This window comes from Lactuca saligna, chromosome 5 (assembly GCF_052625555.1).
Source record: "Lactuca saligna cultivar CGN05327 chromosome 5, ASM5262555v1, whole genome shotgun sequence".
NCBI lineage: Eukaryota > Viridiplantae > Streptophyta > Magnoliopsida > Asterales > Asteraceae > Lactuca > Lactuca saligna.
The window spans coordinates 262,082,020-262,101,029 of NC_136421.1; the positions used below are offsets into that span (position 1 = coordinate 262,082,020).

At 35.1% G+C, this 19,010-nt stretch overlaps 1 protein-coding gene across 6 annotated transcripts; it reads left to right on the forward strand.

Annotated features, from left to right (window-relative positions):
• The first annotated feature begins 1,045 nt into the window (after positions 1 to 1,045).
• LOC145047616 (uncharacterized) lies at positions 1,046 to 5,211 on the forward strand. 6 transcript variants are annotated; one of them, XM_078995922.1, is made up of 6 exons: positions 1,046 to 1,436; positions 1,849 to 2,105; positions 2,220 to 2,345; positions 2,421 to 2,797; positions 3,210 to 3,466; positions 4,306 to 5,211. In XM_078995922.1, the coding sequence occupies exons 5-6, from the start codon at positions 3,397 to 3,399 to the stop codon at positions 5,076 to 5,078; spliced, it is 843 nt and encodes a 280-aa protein (XP_078852048.1). In that variant the 5' UTR covers positions 1,046 to 1,436; positions 1,849 to 2,105; positions 2,220 to 2,345; positions 2,421 to 2,797; positions 3,210 to 3,396; the 3' UTR covers positions 5,079 to 5,211. The 6 variants fall into 6 exon arrangements, with proteins under 6 accessions (XP_078852048.1, XP_078852049.1, XP_078852046.1 ...); XM_078995923.1 differs by having other exon boundaries at positions 1,046 to 1,422; XM_078995920.1 differs by lacking the exon at positions 1,046 to 1,436 and having other exon boundaries at positions 1,744 to 2,105; positions 2,421 to 2,783.
• Positions 5,212 to 19,010: the final 13,799 nt, after the last annotated feature.

Here is a 19,010-nt window from a genome sequence, read left to right on the forward strand (position 1 = left end):
CCATACCGTCACCCCTACCATCAAAGTCCACAACTTCTTGAAAGCCCTCGCCTCCCACCACCTCCGATCACCAAGACCCTATGCCAAACCTCCATATTACGACAGCAACAACCACCGATTTCCCTTACATCGATGACCACCTTTGTTGCCTTCTTCCTCGTTGATGACCATCGCCACTTCAATCCGAGAGATCGATTTCTGCAACCTCCTTTCCACCGACTACCACCACCATCTTTGATGTCCTTCTCATTCATCTCTCCATCTGATAGATATCCAAAATTGACATTGTATTGGATATGTAACTAATTATTTCTAGTCTAGATCCACATTTATTGATGGTATAACATTGATTTTGTTTGTGTTTTCATGTGAAATTAGGCCAGAAGGTTAAATTAAGTTCTTGATTGTGGGTCTTATTCTCGTTCAGTCCGATTAGAACATAAATTTGATTGATTTATCTGTGTTTGATTAATTTGTTTGATTAAGTTCTTGTTTGTGTTCTCATCCCCATCGACGACAAAAACAACACCTCCCGATAGTTCCATGGATCTCGCTCGTTCCTACTTCATATGATCCATAAATGGGGGGGGGGGGGGGTCATTTCCCCAAATTCGACCTATATTCTGATGAGAACTTGAATATCACCATCCCTGGAGATGAATCTCGATAAAATGTGTTCCGTTTCGGGGCTTGAAGCCTGAGGGTTGAGGAATGGGTCAGCATCTTCGTCCTCATACATGGGAGTTTTGGTGTGGCTGGTAAATACCGAGGAGGGGAAAGGAGTCGATATCTATCAAGGTCTCTTTGGTCCTTTCATCTTGTCGCTAGCAACAATAAACCGGGAGAAACAAAACAACTAAAATTTCAACATTTAGGGGTGCTTGGTAGCAAATTGTGAATGAGAAAAGGAGGTGGAGGCGGTGGCAACCGTCTGTGGTGGTGAGGGAGGTTGCTTGGATTTATAACCGGAGAATAGGAACAGAGGTGAGTTTGGGTTTGAAATTTGATGCATTGTGTTTGAGTTTTTTGGATTCCGATATGGTATTCTTCATTCACCAGGGAAGAAGAAGCAATGACAACCCTCCATCATCGATGAGCACACAGAATCAAGAATTTGCAACATGTTTTGATCCATTCTTCTTTTTAGCGTCATTAACAGATTAATCCTCGATGCAAACACATCTTATTGATGACTAATTGATTTGTTCCATATGGCTACATCTCCGACTCTATGAACCGCCATACCTATCACCGATTTGCGTGTAATTCTTTATCATCGTTATCTGGTTCTCAGTGCCCCTAGTCAAATGGTGGAGATCAAATTTTTAGATTAGGTAGAAGAAGAAGAAATGGTGAAGAGGAGTGAAACTTGTTACCGGTGGAGGCTCCATCAAAGGTGGATGCTTGGTCTCGACGGAGATGGTAATTCCAATCTGGTAGGGGGTGAACTTACAGAAAAATTGGAAGAGAGAGAGAGAGAGAGAGAGAGAGAGTCATTTTTGTATTTATTTATTAATTATAAAACAGTTAAAAAAGAAAGAAAAATGAAAAATAAATATATTAAGGGTATTTTACTCTTTTCAATTTGAGGAGGGACATTTTCCACGTACAAACTAGTTCAAAAGGACTAACAATCCAAAAAAATTGTGGTTTGAACTAGAACCCCAAAAAAAATACATACCACAGGAACTATTTTTTCAGTTATATCTATAAATAATGTTGCTATAAGCGTATAATAAAAATAAGATATTACGATAAATAATTTAATAATAATGCGTTCTTATTTATCCAAATTTGTTTTTTTTACCGGTACCATTTTAACCATTTCTTCTGGTGTGATAATAATAGTCTTCCCTCTTACGCCAATAGCCGCCGACGATTGACCAAAAGATAAATCGAACTAGAGAGCAGTTCCAGATTCTGGCGTGGTGACGAATCGATACCTTGCTTCAAATTCATGAATCGGTAATCTTATAGACACTCCAAGATCAGTTCGATTAGTAGGGGTCTTAGGGTTATCATCTGAGCGCGTGTTATGGATTTCCAGAAGAAGAGAATCCAATTTCTTGGTTTTATTGTTGGCGTTATCGTCCTCAGTTTCACAGGTACAAACCTATTCCAGTGTTCTTCTACTGTAGTGTTTAGATTCTTCTATACAATTTTTTGCTCTGTATTCCTCGTTATTATGTTAAAAGAAGGAAAAAGGGTATTTGTTGCAGAAGGAGTTAAGGAAACAATACACCTTGATCTGAATTAGTAGGGAACTCATCATATAAACTGAAACCAAATTCGTTATAGTAACTCAAGATTTGATATGGTTTGGTGCATTTTCTGAGAAAACAGAGGTGAGTTTGGGTTTGAAATTTGATGCATTGTGTTTGAGTTTTTTGGATTCCGATATGGTATTCTTCATTCACCAGGGAAGAAGAAGCAATGACAACCCTCCATCATCGATGAGCACACAGAATCAAGAATTTGCAACATGTTTTGATCCATTCTTCTTTTTAGCGTCATTAACAGATTAATCCTCGATGCAAACACATCTTATTGATGACTAATTGATTTGTTCCATATGGCTACATCTCCGACTCTATGAACCGCCATACCTATCACCGATTTGCGTGTAATTCTTTATCATCGTTATCTGGTTCTCAGTGCCCCTAGTCAAATGGTGGAGATCAAATTTTTAGATTAGGTAGAAGAAGAAGAAATGGTGAAGAGGAGTGAAACTTGTTACCGGTGGAGGCTCCATCAAAGGTGGATGCTTGGTCTCGACGGAGATGGTAATTCCAATCTGGTAGGGGGTGAACTTACAGAAAAATTGGAAGAGAGAGAGAGAGAGAGAGAGAGAGAGTCATTTTTGTATTTATTTATTAATTATAAAACAGTTAAAAAAGAAAGAAAAATGAAAAATAAATATATTAAGGGTATTTTACTCTTTTCAATTTGAGGAGGGACATTTTCCACGTACAAACTAGTTCAAAAGGACTAACAATCCAAAAAAATTGTGGTTTGAACTAGAACCCCAAAAAAAATACATACCACAGGAACTATTTTTTCAGTTATATCTATAAATAATGTTGCTATAAGCGTATAATAAAAATAAGATATTACGATAAATAATTTAATAATAATGCGTTCTTATTTATCCAAATTTGTTTTTTTTACCGGTACCATTTTAACCATTTCTTCTGGTGTGATAATAATAGTCTTCCCTCTTACGCCAATAGCCGCCGACGATTGACCAAAAGATAAATCGAACTAGAGAGCAGTTCCAGATTCTGGCGTGGTGACGAATCGATACCTTGCTTCAAATTCATGAATCGGTAATCTTATAGACACTCCAAGATCAGTTCGATTAGTAGGGGTCTTAGGGTTATCATCTGAGCGCGTGTTATGGATTTCCAGAAGAAGAGAATCCAATTTCTTGGTTTTATTGTTGGCGTTATCGTCCTCAGTTTCACAGGTACAAACCTATTCCAGTGTTCTTCTACTGTAGTGTTTAGATTCTTCTATACAATTTTTTGCTCTGTATTCCTCGTTATTATGTTAAAAGAAGGAAAAAGGGTATTTGTTGCAGAAGGAGTTAAGGAAACAATACACCTTGATCTGAATTAGTAGGGAACTCATCATATAAACTGAAACCAAATTCGTTATAGTAACTCAAGATTTGATATGGTTTGGTGCATTTTCTGAGAAAATAGAGAGTTATCATTCCACTTTTGAGGTCATACTATGTGATTCAACTTCTAAAACAATATAAGTTGCATAAAACTTTGACAGTTGTATAAACTCTATAATCCGGTGGCAAGATTACTGCAATTAGAATATTCTAACTGAATTTAAACATGTCTTTGAACTAGAGAAGTACAAGGGTTGACCTCAGAAGTCAATGATTTTGAAAATTTATAAAGAAAATCAAGGGTCTTGGTTCTTTTAGTATTTGAGTCTCCTTCGATGCAGGGTTAAATGAATCATAGATTGGGAAACTAGATGGAAATATTATAGTAGATCCAGGCATTCACTTGTTACGCATCTTAATAAATATAAAAGATGGGTTGCTGTGTGAGTGTTATGTGTACACTTGAAACTTTCACAGATTATCTGAATCAACACCTGTGGATTATGTTTTCCATAAACCCCTTTGTTTGGATAACGGATATCAATCTTTTGTAATATATCTTATTTGAATTTCATTTGATTGTCTGTCAGTTTTTTATGTGATTTATCAAGTATCAAGGGAAGTATTCTTTATTTTAGTAGTTCATTACTCCCTGTGTCTCATATATTCCTTTTTTTTTTCAGCTGAAAAATGCAGACAAATGGTTGGAGAAACGGGATCATCCCAAAGTGGAAAGTTCACCATCTTCAACTGTTTAGATGGGGGTTCAGGAACATTAGCATGCATAGTAAAAGAAAGTGTGAAACTTTACACATACAACATCAGAACACTTCATGTTGAAGTAGCAAGAAACAAAGCAATCGAAGCATCACTAGCAGATGCAATTTCCCAAGGCATGGAAGCCAAAGCTGCTGCAAAACAAGCCCAAAAAGACGGAGCGAAAGCTGCAAAAATGGCGACCCGGAAAGCTAAACGGATCATAGGCCCGATTATATCATCCGGGTGGGATTTCTTTGAAGCCATTTACTATGGAGGAACTGTGACTGAAGGGTTTCTTAGGGGTACAGGAACATTGTTTGGGACTTATTTTGTAGGGTATTTAGGGGAAGAAAGGTTTGGGCGATTTGGGTATTTGGTTGGAAGTCAATTTGGAAGTTGGATTGGTGGAAGGATTGGGCTTATGGTTTATGATATTGCTAATGGTGTTCATTTCTTGCTTGGGTTTGGTCAATTTGAGGAGAATGTTGGTCAACGGGAGGAGAATGTTGGTCAAATAGAGGAAATTGTTGGTCAACTGGAGGAAAGTGTTGGTGAAAATGGGTATGGGGGTTCGTTTCTTGAAATGGTCATGGGTTATGTGGGTTTGTATTTGTCTGAAGAATCTCAAGTGTCTGAGGAGGCTGATGTTTTTGAAGCTCCGGTTTATGAGAGCTTTGAGTCAACTGAAGAACTTTGATAAAGTAATTGTACTTTTATTGATTCTATGTATGTGTAGAAGCATTGGAACAGTTATTGCAACTTGTTAATATGCAACTGGTTGTGTATGAAGTGGCATAAGTTTTTAAAATTCTAGATACATTAACTGCTTAGTTGTATTGTAACATATATAATAAGTTATGAAGGGGTGGGGTGGGTGTAATTGGGGTATAACTTATTGGTGATTTATTTATTTATTTTCTCATAACAATGAGAGGTATATTGTTGGTGAGGTAGGGGCATTAATAGAGTAGAGATGTACAATTTGTTTCTTTTTAAATTTTAATTTCTGGAACAATGGTGACACCAACCTTTTTCTGTGGAATATGTTGGGATCATTGGTCTAAATCTTAGTATAAACACAAGAAAAATAACAATACCCCCAAGAAGCCGTTTCAGGGTTTCAGTTGATGTTGGGTTGATAAATCCGTTCTTGAGGATTGCTTAATGCTTTATGCTTATACACTTGAATCACTTCGCTACACCAAATCACAAGAAAAGTAAAAATATTAAAGAAACATGAAAAACCATGTAAAAAATTTACTGACTAAAGTCTAGGTTAATAAACTAAAGCCTAGTCCCAACTCTCACTATTAAATTTTCAAATGGAGAATACCAAAAAGTTATATATTTTAGATTTGGGATATACAAAATATCTGGGAAATTTACAAAATTACTATTTCCGGATATAAGTTATATCCAAAAATATAGAATATCCGAAATTTTAGATATTTTTGTATTGAAATTTTGAATTCTTATATTTTTAGACATCCCTAAACAACATACAACATGCCTAAACTAAACACGAGCAACATTACAACCCTAAACTTGTTAATTGTTATCCACGCATTTATTCTCCAATTGTTGTTGTATAAGGTTGTTCTTCAACTTCATGTGATCTTAAAAATTGTTTTGTTCCAATCATTTGACTGCTATTCTTGAATCCAGTTGAAGTAAGGGATTGTCCCATTAGTCATTTTTTATACATTATTTATTATTTATCAACGAACCTATTTTTTATGTTCAAAAAATATCATTACAATTGGTTATTACAGATTATAAAATTATTTTTATAACACCAAAAGTAAGTTTCCTAGTAAATTATATATAAAAAAGGGAAGTAACTAAACGTGAAAAAATAAAATTATGTTACTTCATAATTTATTATATTTTCATCTTTCATTATAATTTAATTCATAAGTTCTATTAATCTATAAAATATTCACTTTTATAAAATTTTATTTTGTAAATATGTTTTTAAATCTCTTTCTTATCTTGATAAAAAATAATTGAAAATTAAAATGTGATTTACCAAATAGTAAATCTATTTGTAAATATATTTTTGTTCATATTTAATCAATATTTTTTGGTGTACAAAATTTACTAATGAACTTGTTTTTGGTGTTCACAAAATACTTTTATGACTTGTAATAACTAATCATAATTATGTTTTTTTGAACACAAAAAAAACTCACGGATAAATGATGTACACAAAAATGACTAAATATTAACAAGATTAAAAGTTCGTTACTCTCCTAAATCACCCGAAAATCAACGCACACTATAAGTCTTCTATTGGGGTTGTTAATGGTCCAAAAAGTCCAACAATATAGCTTGACTTGACATCAACAAAGAAAATTCATTTAATCGGTTCCATTATCACATCAACATACATTTCATCTATACATTTACATATCACTAGATTGTCAAATCAAACATCTAAATACTCACTAAACATAGATTATAATGTATTCATTCCGCAAAGATTAAGTACAATATAACCTTAGCAATATCGGTGTTGTTGGAAACAAGGGAATTTAAAAGAAAATGAAATATCCTTTTTGGGTTAAAAAGATATATAAATTTGTTGATAACTATTGATCTAAAGATACGAGACGATGCCTTAGTAACTATAATTAGCCAACAAAAATGAGACTTAGCGTTAAAATAAAAAGGTTGCCAATGAGTACGAGTTGTACGTGAGTTTGTGGTGAAATAAACGTTGAACTTGAATTCTAACGTGAGTAGTGGTACTATAAACGTTGAATAACGCGTTTTCCTTAGGATTAAATTATTATTTTGAATATAAAAAAGAATTAGTTAGAGGTCTCCTTACATAGTCAAATTAAGGGACCACATTAAGTAAGGAAGAGGATAGAAACTGCTAGAGCTAAAATTTATCAAACATTAAAAATCGTATATGAAAAATCAACACGTGTTCATATAATTTGCAATTGATATGTTTGATTTCCTCGTGCTAGATGTGGTGGAACTTCCTAATAGAGTACAACGGATAATTCATAACAATGTTATATCCCCTAGATGTAGTATTCAAAAGAATTAGTTTTATCATACAAAAGGTTTAATGGCGCAAGTTGTTACCCATTTGTTATCTCACTCGTTGTATGATGAATATTAAATTAAAAATATCAATTTCAAAGCAAAAGATTAAAGTCAATATTCTAAAATTGGTTGATTAGGACATAAACAACGTAAGATTTCATGCTTATTTTTTAGAATATATACTCTAATAATGATCTATTATAAAATTCACTGTTGTAAAAATCCCGATTAGGTCCTGATTAATCTCCAATTAATCCCTAGGCACTACTCGATCGATTAGAGGGCGTCTAGCGATTAATTTCTGCATACATAATGAGTGAAACATTATAAAACGATGAAATTTTAACATTTTGAAGAAGTTTTCTTTCGATTAGAACTGTTTGGGGCATGATTAGTGTTGTACTAATCATATTAACCTATTTTGTTATCATATTAGTGGTATTAACAAACTTTGATATGATATTAGTCATATTTAATTTTTTAAAATTCAACAAATTAGCAATTAATGGTCCCTAATTAATCTCCGCTTAACCGATTTATCCCTTGACCTCAGTCCACCGGTTAGCTAACGTCAAACGTTTTTTACAACCTTAATTATAATATGTGTTAACGAACATGTATTTTGCCCAAATGGTATGAAATGTTATGTGCGTGAAATTTACAAAAATACATATTACGTGAAAATGGTTTTTATCAGTACATATGTGGATAATTTGGAAAGACGAAGCAAAACACATGTCTAATTTCTCTTTATCCAAAATAATATATAAATTAGGCGAATAATATATTTAAAATCTTCATAAATATATGTTTTTTTTTTTTTTTTTTTTTTTTTTTTTTTTTTTTTTAATATATCAATGAAGTTGTTAGTTTCTATATAATAAATTTTATAATAAGTTGGTATAAACATTATCTGTTTTGAATTATATGATAATGCAAACATCTTTTAAAATTTATAATCTCAGTTGTCTCAATAATTTCTACATATAGGTTACTGATGAATAAAATTAAATATAATATATGACTTAATGATATTTATAGTTGTTATTATGATTAATTGATTTTAAAACGTTTATTTGCGTAAGATTTTAATTTCTATCATTATAATTATTTAAAATATTAAACTTTGTTTTTGTTTTTAAATGCAACAATATTATTTTTGCATATAATATCACTTTTAACTATTGTTGCTGTAAGTTATTTAAAATAATGTATTTGGAAACTTGTAATTATTTTAATTTGGTTTCAGAAATTTAACTTTTTCAAAAATTTATTTGATTAGTTTATTGTGATTGTGGGTTACCATCTCGAGTAACGACTTCACATATGAATATAACCTTGAAAGAAATTCCATATTGTGTCCTAACGACGTGAGGATAGGCTTGTCAGGTCATGACATGGCCACATGTTTCGGGAATGATCTTTCATGTATCATGACATGACACTATGTGTAACAACGTAAATTTCAAAACCAAATTTTCATTTTTACAAACATCAAAACATCGAGTAATAAATTTAGGTTTCAAATGTAACAATATTGTCACGACCGAATACATAACAAAGATCACAAAAATGGTTTCCCCGAGTGTGTGTACGATCACGCCGGCGCCTTCCCACGGTCTTCGCTAATACCTGAAACACATCACACAACAACTGTAAGCATAAATGCTTAGTGAGTTCCCCAAAATACAACCTACGCACATACGCCTTTCCAGGCCCTGACCTTCCGGTCCATGTGTCTCAGGGGACTTCCGTCCCGACTGGGTAAACCTTCCGGTCCTACCCACGTCAACTTTACGGTCCACATTACAATGCCTTCCGACCCATAACATATTCGCCTTCCGGCCCATATCAAGCATATCATACATGGCACATATAACGATTAACCTATCACACATAATGCATATATTTCATATCATATTCGACCTTCCGGTCACACAGTCAAGCCCTTCCGGGTACAGTATAGTGAGAAGACTCACCTCGTATGTCTCGATAACTCGTGAACCCTGGAAATCACTCGTGCTCGAACCCCCGAGCTGTAATCCTCCTATGACATCATATATCTATAATTATTACTTGTACCACTAAGGTTGACCATCCTTATCAAGTCAACACTGGTCAACTTGGTCAACAGTCTACGCGTTTTCACCAACTCGCAAGGATTTTCCCTTTGACTCGTCGAGTACTCCCCTGACTCGACGAGTTCCACCTGGGCCTGAATCACGGGGCCACCGCGACTCAACTCGCCGAGTCACAAGGACGACTCGGCGAGTCCCAACTCGACTCGGTCCACCTGTCAAAACTTTTCTAACTCTCTGTAACTCACTGAGTCACCCACAACTCGGTAGGACTACACACTGGGTGGTCTCAAGGACAATCTTCAAGCGACTCGTCGAGTCTGTTCTTCAGACTCGGCGAGTCCATGCCATGCATCAGCTAAAACTGGCTTTTGCGGTCAGATCCGTTCCATACACACATAGATCTGGCCTTCCCAAGCTCATTTATCACGTAAAGTCTCAGTCTTGGTCGCCATGCAACACATACAAGGCTCATTTTGGAGAAATAACCTCTAATATGGCAACCCTAGCTTCCAACTCAAAAGAATGGACATAAAGCTTGTCATTTGGGGCCTCCTGGACCTGCTAAGGTCCAGATCTAGGTTCCATATCTCCATGGGACCTTTCTTACTTCCAATTTAAGCCAAATAAGGCAAGAGGAAACCCTAGATTTGACACATCAACCAAAATACGAAGTTTAGCTCTGAAAGTTACCTCAAGAAGGTTCCCTTGATGAAAAAGAAGCAGATCCAAGCTCCCCAACTCTTCAAGCTTGATCTTCTCCTTCCTTTCTTGCAATAACACACAAAATGATGAACAAATAGCCTCTTATCACACTCACAAGATCTCTCAGCCGTTTGGGTGCACTTAGGGCTCAAGGTGGCTGCAAATGAAGGCCATAAGGTCCTTTAAATAGGGCTTAGGACCGTGAAATTAGGGTTTCATTATACAGCATGGACTCGCCGAGTCCATCCCTTGGACTCGCCGAGTCCGGACGTGAACCTCCATCCAAAACCGCGACCCGACTCGGCGAGTTCGACCTCCAACTCGCCGAGTCCCCTCACAGAATACCAAAAATATGAAAGTAAAGATACCTGGAGATCCGGGCTATTACACTATGGTGGTCACGACGTGACACCTGATATGGGGAAAACCCTAATTATCGGACTTGGAAACTATTTAAAAGAAGTGATGGGCCATGGTTTCCTTTACCCTCAACCTCCATTACCTCTAAAAGCCTCTTAAAGAAACCTTGATCCATTTCCTATTTTTGAAATCATATTTGTGTCCTTGGTGGATCTTGAAGGAAAAAAGAAACTTTTATGATTGTAAGATCATATTGGCAAGCTGAGAACTTCTGTTTGAGCATCTTCTGGACCCTTTACCGTTTACATGATCCAAACCAGCTGGTCACCGAGTCTCCCGACTCCCTACAATGCACTAACACCTAAACATGCCAATAAGAATAACAGTCCGAGACCTAAGAGTCTCAATCTAATGAATACCGGGTCCTACCTATATGAATAATACAACCACTGGTTCAAGATACATCATGACACATTCTAACCACTAAAATGATAAGCTCATGGTCACATCGTGACCATTACTTAGTCACATCGTGAGAATACAACGATAAAACAATCACGATTTTGGGCACCGTCACATCATAAAATATCCTATGTTACGTTGTGACTTATGGTCAGAATGCCATAATATTCATTAAGTGCTTAATCTCTTCAGACCAAGGACCATAACCTCATATCTAGTTCCTAAATAACTTCATAATGGATAAAGCTGCCAAATCATCCATTAGGATGGTCCAAACAACCAAGATCTAATCTTTAAGTCTCAAAGGAACCAAGAATGCATATTTCCTAGCTAAATCCATTATGTCCAAGTGTCCAACCTTCAGATCTAAATCAACATGATGTATAGATGGATAAAGTTTCCGAATTTATCCATAATAACGTCTCAAGTTTTCAAGATCTAAACTTTAATACACCAAAATGACCTAAATGACCAAGATAACTTGCATGGCTGAAAGGAAGGTAAAATATCAAAACTTTCCTAGTCCACGAGGTCCAAGAAAACATTCTAAACCGATAAAAATGTGTTGGAGTCCAGATCTGAAACACACAATGTTCTTGGGACATATGACATAAATAAATTAAGTTGCCAACTTTATTCTCAACTCTCACTCAAAACTCATTAAAATGGACCAAAACACCAAATACACTTAGATCTTAGATGAAATGCAATAAAGCTTGGAACTTTATAACTTAGAAAGGTCTAGAAGGTAGATGAAAGTTGATATCTTCAATGTCCAATATTCAAGGATCAATCTTTCATGAAAACATTCCTCCAAAACTATAGAAAACTCCAAAAATATAGGAGAGATGGGAGGGGAGGCTTAAATATTTAAAAATGGAGGCTAGGGTTTCTCCCACGGGGTTCTAGATATGATGGAGGATAAGAAAATACTCTAAAATATGAATCCTTACCTTTATATACCTTGAAAACCCTAAAAATTTTGTGGGTTTAGGCTGCATAATTCTCACCTCGTGAGGACTCTCACATCGTGACACATTTCTATCACCTCGTGAGGACGGGTTTTCACCCAGAATAAGGACTTCTCAAAACATGATCTTATTAACCTCTCCCACTTAAACTGGATTTAATCCTCAAAATCCATCTTGGTTAGAATCTTTGAAATTAACGTTAAGACATATTCCACAAGCTCCCACTAGCCCCTTTGAAATCAAGGCATCTATATAGAGAAGTCAAGAGATTACTTGGAAACCTACAACTGCCAACAAACAACCTAATAACTTGAAAATACTCAACCACAACCACGATCCTTCTCTTCCTAACTATAAGGACCAACTACCAGTGAAAACCACTCAAACCAGGAAACTTCTCAAAAACTGAAACTATAACTAACTCCATCAATAAAGCCCCAAAATTGGGAACCCATCAGTCTAAACTCCACAAACCATACTCTAAGATTGATAATCATCCATCGTTGTACCTACCCTTAGTCCCTGACTAGGAACACCACCAAATCACGCAAAAAGAATACTCAAAACATACCAATCATGAATTTCAACCAATCCAAAATTTGGAAGTTGTGCCTAAAATCCTTACATACATACTTGACTTCATGACAAGTCATCACCAACCTACTACTCCCACGAGCATAATCATGGTCCATCCAATATTCTCACATTGCATCCAAATCCCTTAACAGATGAGGTATGAATCCACCTAACAAATCACTCGAGGAGTTTACAACTAACTTCATGAGTTGAGATTTCAAAAACAATACTCAACATTGGTAACCAAACTCCTAATAAAAAGCCCATAGGAAAACGGTTTTCATAACACAAACATTCAACAGGAGACTTCTGATGCATAATTAATACTCTCAACAACCTTTTACCGTCTACATGATCCAAACCAGCTGGTCACCGAGTTTCCCGACTCCCTACAATGCACTAACACCCAAACATGCCAATAAGAATAACAGTCCGAGACCTAAGAGTCTCAATCTAATGAATACCGGGTCCTACCTATATGAATAATACAACCACTGGTTCAAGATACATCATGACACATTCTAACCACTAAAATGATAAGCTCATGGTACTACGCTGATCTTGCCGACATTTCATCATTGGCCTGAAGACTCACGACCAGCACCACAAGGGTCTAAAGGTACTTCAACCATCAACCCAGCGAATTGCAGGAACCCAATCAACATCCCTCTCAACACAACCCGAACCTTACCTTTATATAACGTATAATTCCTTTCACAACACAAGTTGCTACTAATGCAAAACCACACGAAAATATGGTTGCACATGACCAGAGAATGAGATAGGCAGTTGCACTCTTTTTCCAATTCAAGAGCTATAAACCAAATAAGAACCACGCCAATAAGTGCGGACCATACATTCTCGTGCTATCTTTCTCAAACTATATACATCCGTCATGACAATATCTAATTAACTTACCATAGTATACATCCTCAAGAGACCCATAACTAACCCTGTATCTACTATATTCCTATTCCTCTCGACCCTACCCAACATGTGAAGTACCAGTAGATCTAACGAAATAACGAATCTCAATTGTTAACGAAAACATCATCATAAATAACTAAAACAAGATTCCACACCTTGATTGAAAACCAAACAGATCCCACCAATACGCAACTACCTCGATAAAACTTCCAAAGTTATATAGAATGCTGCTAAAACCCTAGTTGGATCAATCCAAATACCAACCCTACCAATGCGACATGCCAAAATTGGATTCTACATAGATCCATAGCCACATTTGAAAATCTAAACAACCCACTCCGACATTCGAACTCCCAATGACCATGTACAACTTACAAACCTGAGCCCGCTATGAAAAATAATTCCATAACCAAATAGTTGAGGGTATACATACTTGGAGGCCAAAAATATACAACATACAATACTTAACGATAGGTTAATGCATCCACTATACAACTTGAAACTTTTGAAGAATCTATGCTATTAACAGTGAACAAAACGATCAACGATCGAGATTGCATTTACAACTAAACCAATGATCCAATACACTACAAAACCAGGACCACATGAAACTAAACATACCAAACTTCAAAGCCGATTGACTGATCAACAAATATCCATCCTAGACTATGGATATAAATTTATACAACGAACTGAAAAATCCCTCAACAACTGATATGCAACCTGGGCGGCCCAAACGCCTCTTGACCTACTTATTGATATTCCTGAAAGGAACCACTGGCTACACCAAGCTCATTATCCAACATCTTCCTGCCGCAAAAACCACTCATACATTCTTGAGCGCATACATCTGATGGCAACTTGCTTTGCTCCCTCGTCTCGACCAATCTTGAACCAAAGTCTCGCAATCCATTCTTCTGAAACCATAAACTCGAACATATTGATGATCCTCCAAGTAGTACACCTAATTTTCCCCCATTTAGGGTTCATACTACCACCAACTGACATTACAAACAGACGAAAACACAAATCGGCTCATCCAGATACATAACATCCCTGAACCTTGGAATGTATAATACGTCACAAGATGATCTTCTCGATATAGACCAAACAACTCAAAGATATTCTTAATCTTTAATGGACACCTCGTAAAATTTTCAATCATAACCGCCTCTAACATTAAGAATCCCATGTGCAATAATTATGACAGTCCATTCATAACATTGATTTTATATCTAGAAACAAATGAACTACCATACACCTCGTCTAGAAATCTCCAACCATCAATTCATCGTGTGGATCATTCATAAATTCAAGAGGCATCATTCTCATAGTCGGGATACATCAAAGACAACAAAAGTTGTCATTCCCGATTCACTTCCTTGATCACTTGAAATAATCAACTAGAACTTGACCCGCCTATATTTCAAAGAAAGCAGAACCTTGATCTCATCTCAAGGAAACCCTACCATAAGAATCCTCTTGTGCATTCCCACACTGTCATAACTGCTGTAAAAAACCACAACCATCTAGCCTCATGCTGGGTGTCCATCCTAACTATGGAAATTACACACCCGCTCCCTCTTTTCCTCTGAATATGGGAATCTAGAGGGATATAATCTCCACCTTTGACAATGAAATCCTAAGCCATTGGTCGATCACTCAACATCATTCTGCAATGTGCAATTTCATGGGTTAACATCAAATTTACATTTTTCCTAAAGTAACTAACATTTGAGAATTTATAAAAGCGTTTAGTTACTTTGTATTTCATTATACTTATAATGAAAGTTTGTGTCCTATCCTACCCATTTGGATAACAACCCTCCACTAGTCAAGGGTGCGGTGGGTAAGAGTAGATACCCAATGACGGTCATTTTATTGGCCGCTTCCTTAAACATCCCTTATAGATCAGCTTTGTGAATGAGGCTTACTAACGGTCATACTGACCTTTTACTTATACATATATAATATATTAGACTTTTAATTTTATATAGTATAAGGGTGTATTTTACACATTTAAAATACTAAGTGATTTAATCTTTTAATAAATTAATCTTTTAACTTTATTAAATTTAAACCTATATATGGAATTATTAATTGTCCTTTAACTAAAACACTTAATTATTTATTTAATAAAATCCATGTGGTCGTATTTTAAACTATTCAAAATACCAAGATTCTAAATTTAAGATTTCAAAATTAAAGCTATTTAATCAAATTTTAAATTATAAAACCGTGATGTGCACATTTGAATTTTTTTTTTCAAAATACTTGGGTTTAACCATTTAAAATTTCAAAAATCAAAACTTTTAATTTCAAATTTAAACTATAAAACCAAGAGGGTGTATTTTAAAACTTTTCAAAATACTAAGGTTTTACAATTTTATATTTCAAAATTAAAACTTTTAATTAAATTTTAAATTCCAAAACTTAAAGGGTGTAATTTGAAACTATTCAAAATTCTAGATTAAATATTTGAATCAAAATAATAAAATATTATCTTAATTTAACCAAATCTTCAAATTTTGATAAGGATATTTCATACTAATAAGAAAAATCGAATTTAGGCATTAAAAACGAGTTATGATAATTATCCAAATCAAAATCTTACCAAAAAATCGAAAAATTTGGCACCAGACAAGTCAACTCGTCAAGTTGGGCAAGGAATTTGTCGAGTTCATCCAACTCATTAAGTTGTATGATGGACTCGTCGAGTCTGGCTGCCAGACAACAAAAAAAATTGATTTCTTGTTCTTTTGGTTGTTTACTCTTGCATCTGTTCAATTGAAAAACATCCTAGGCTCTAATACCACTGATGGGTTTTGAGCATACCCTATGAACTATCATACAATTTTCGAAATTCACATATGAAATTAGGGTTATGAATTTACCTTGATTGTTATATAGTAATAACAAGTATAATCATTGCTTGATCTTGACTTTGAAAGCCTAGTGCCCCAAGTGTTACATCTAATGGGTTTATTTCCATTGCATAAGGCCAAAATCCTTAGTCAAAGGGGGTTTATATAGTTGGGGAAATTAGGAGGTTCAGGTGGAAACCCTTAATTTCCTTGCTTAGGCCGTAAGCAGTCCATAGACCTCCATAATAAAAGCCTTGGACGAATTCTATAAGGCCTCCTATAGATTTCGTCCAGTCCTTTGATAGGAGTCCATCAGTCCAACTTTGCAACTGTCAATGATTTGCAGAACCAGTCCCTCCATTATTAATTAGTTTCTTTAATCCCAAAATTAATATCAAATTAATTTCTGCTTAATTACTAATTTATAATATGATTTCCAAATAATATATTAATAAAATCATTCTGAGTAGCAATTTATTATCCACATAATAAATCCTACTATTTCTCTCCACTAGTCATCCTATCAAGTTGCATGAGTAAAGGCAACCCAAAAGGACCATGCTCATAATCAAATCAAGTACATATCGAATATAGTTATGAGCTTAGATACCTAATCCAACATGTGGAACATTACAAAACCTACGCCTAAATTTGTTCAAAGTTGAGCCCAAATTTACCTAGTAAGATGTGCCATGATAATTACATATATAAAGACCAAAAGTTCATCTCACCAAAAAATATTAAAAACCATAATCAATCAAATATCATTGGTTGTTGTTCATTTCTTCCTTATTTCTTGAAGACCTTCCTCCTTAATCCTAACTTTGTTATTTTTTCTGTTTATTATTGTAACAAGTTCCTCCACTTAAACATTTGCATTAGGAACTTTCTCCACATGAACAATTGCATCATGTTCCTCTACTTGAATTGCTTCAACATGAACCTCCACTTGAGTTGCTGTAACAAGAACTTCCACTTGAACATTTGTATCAGGAACCTCCTCCACATGAACATCTGCATCAAGTTCTTCAAATTGAACGACTTCAACATGAATCTTTACTTGAACTGCTGCAATAGGAACCTCTACTGCAACTGTTGCAATAGGAACCTCCAACATCATTCACAACATTAAAAGGAGGGATTAATTGAAAATACATGTTTACCATTGGTTAGTGATCAATTTGATAGAATATAGGGAAAAGTATGAAAATTGATAGGAATTTTAACGAAATTAAATGAAGAATTGAGAAACTCAGGATCAAAGAGCCTTGGTATAAACTAAAGGTCCATGTTTTATCAATGAAAGATGCATACATAGTATTTGAATTAGCAATCAAATAAGTTGAAAACAAATAATAGGAAGCAAATATGTTACATAATGACTCAAATATACGAAAGGCTATAAATATTTTTACTACGATATGAAGATAACTATTGATACGTGAAAGTAATGCTATAAATACTTTTACAACGATACGAAGAAAACCATTTAATTATCTATAAGTGAAAATACCTAACTGATTTGACGTACTAACTGTTAGGGGTGTAAACGAGCCGAGCCGAGCCCGAGCCTGACAAAGCTCGAGCTCGACTCGTTTAATTTGAGGAAGCTCGAGCTCGATTCGAGCCTTAAAATGAAGCTCGAGCTCGGCTCATGAACAATTTAGTGGGCTCGCGAGCCTAATCGAGCCTAAACGAGCCTCTATGTGTGTGTGTGTGTGTATATATATGTGTGTTATATATATATATGTGTGTGTGTGTGTATGTATGTGTGTGTGTATATATATATATATATATATATAGAGGCTCGTTTAAGCTCGTTTAGGCTCGCGAGCCCATTAATTAAAGCTCGGCTCGAGCTCATTAAATAAACGAGCCTCATATTTAGGCTCGAGCTCGGCTCGGGCTCGTTTAATTCGATCTCGAGTCGAGCTTTTAACGAGTCGATCCGAGTAGCTCACGAGTAGCTCGGCTCACTTACACCCCTACTAACTGTCCATTTATGGTGTTCCATAAAATTAGTTCAAAGTAATTAAAATGGGATGATATCACAAAATAAACTAAGTGTTGAATACATAAGGTACAACGAGGCACATAATCACTGGTTGTTGGTGTGGTCGTTGGTGGGATGGCTCATTAATTCCATGCCCTAAAACATTTTCTTCATTCTAATAGTAATTGTAAAATCATTTTCTTTGCCTTAACAAATATTTATATTTAATAAATAAAAAATAAAAATTAAACATATTTATTTTAAATTAAACATATTTATTTTCGGCCTCCTGGTATTTGGGACGAGGTACCTCACATTAAACTTTTTTTTTATAAAAATACATCCTACTTGGAAATGGACCCCCCTCATGTTAGGGGGACACCCCTAAAGACGATACTCTCAGATATCCATGTTCTTTGTTATCACATACCCTATGTTACTTTCGGTTGTATCTAACATCATTTGTAAAAAATGGTTTGAAGCGTGTTATGAAATCTTAGTCTTAAAAACAAAGTTCCTACTATAGTTAGATTCATGTAAATTCATTAACCGATAAGATTGATTTGGTTCCAATAATAGTGAAAAAAATGTTCACCCCACAATTGTCTATTCGGAACATATTCTATTATTATA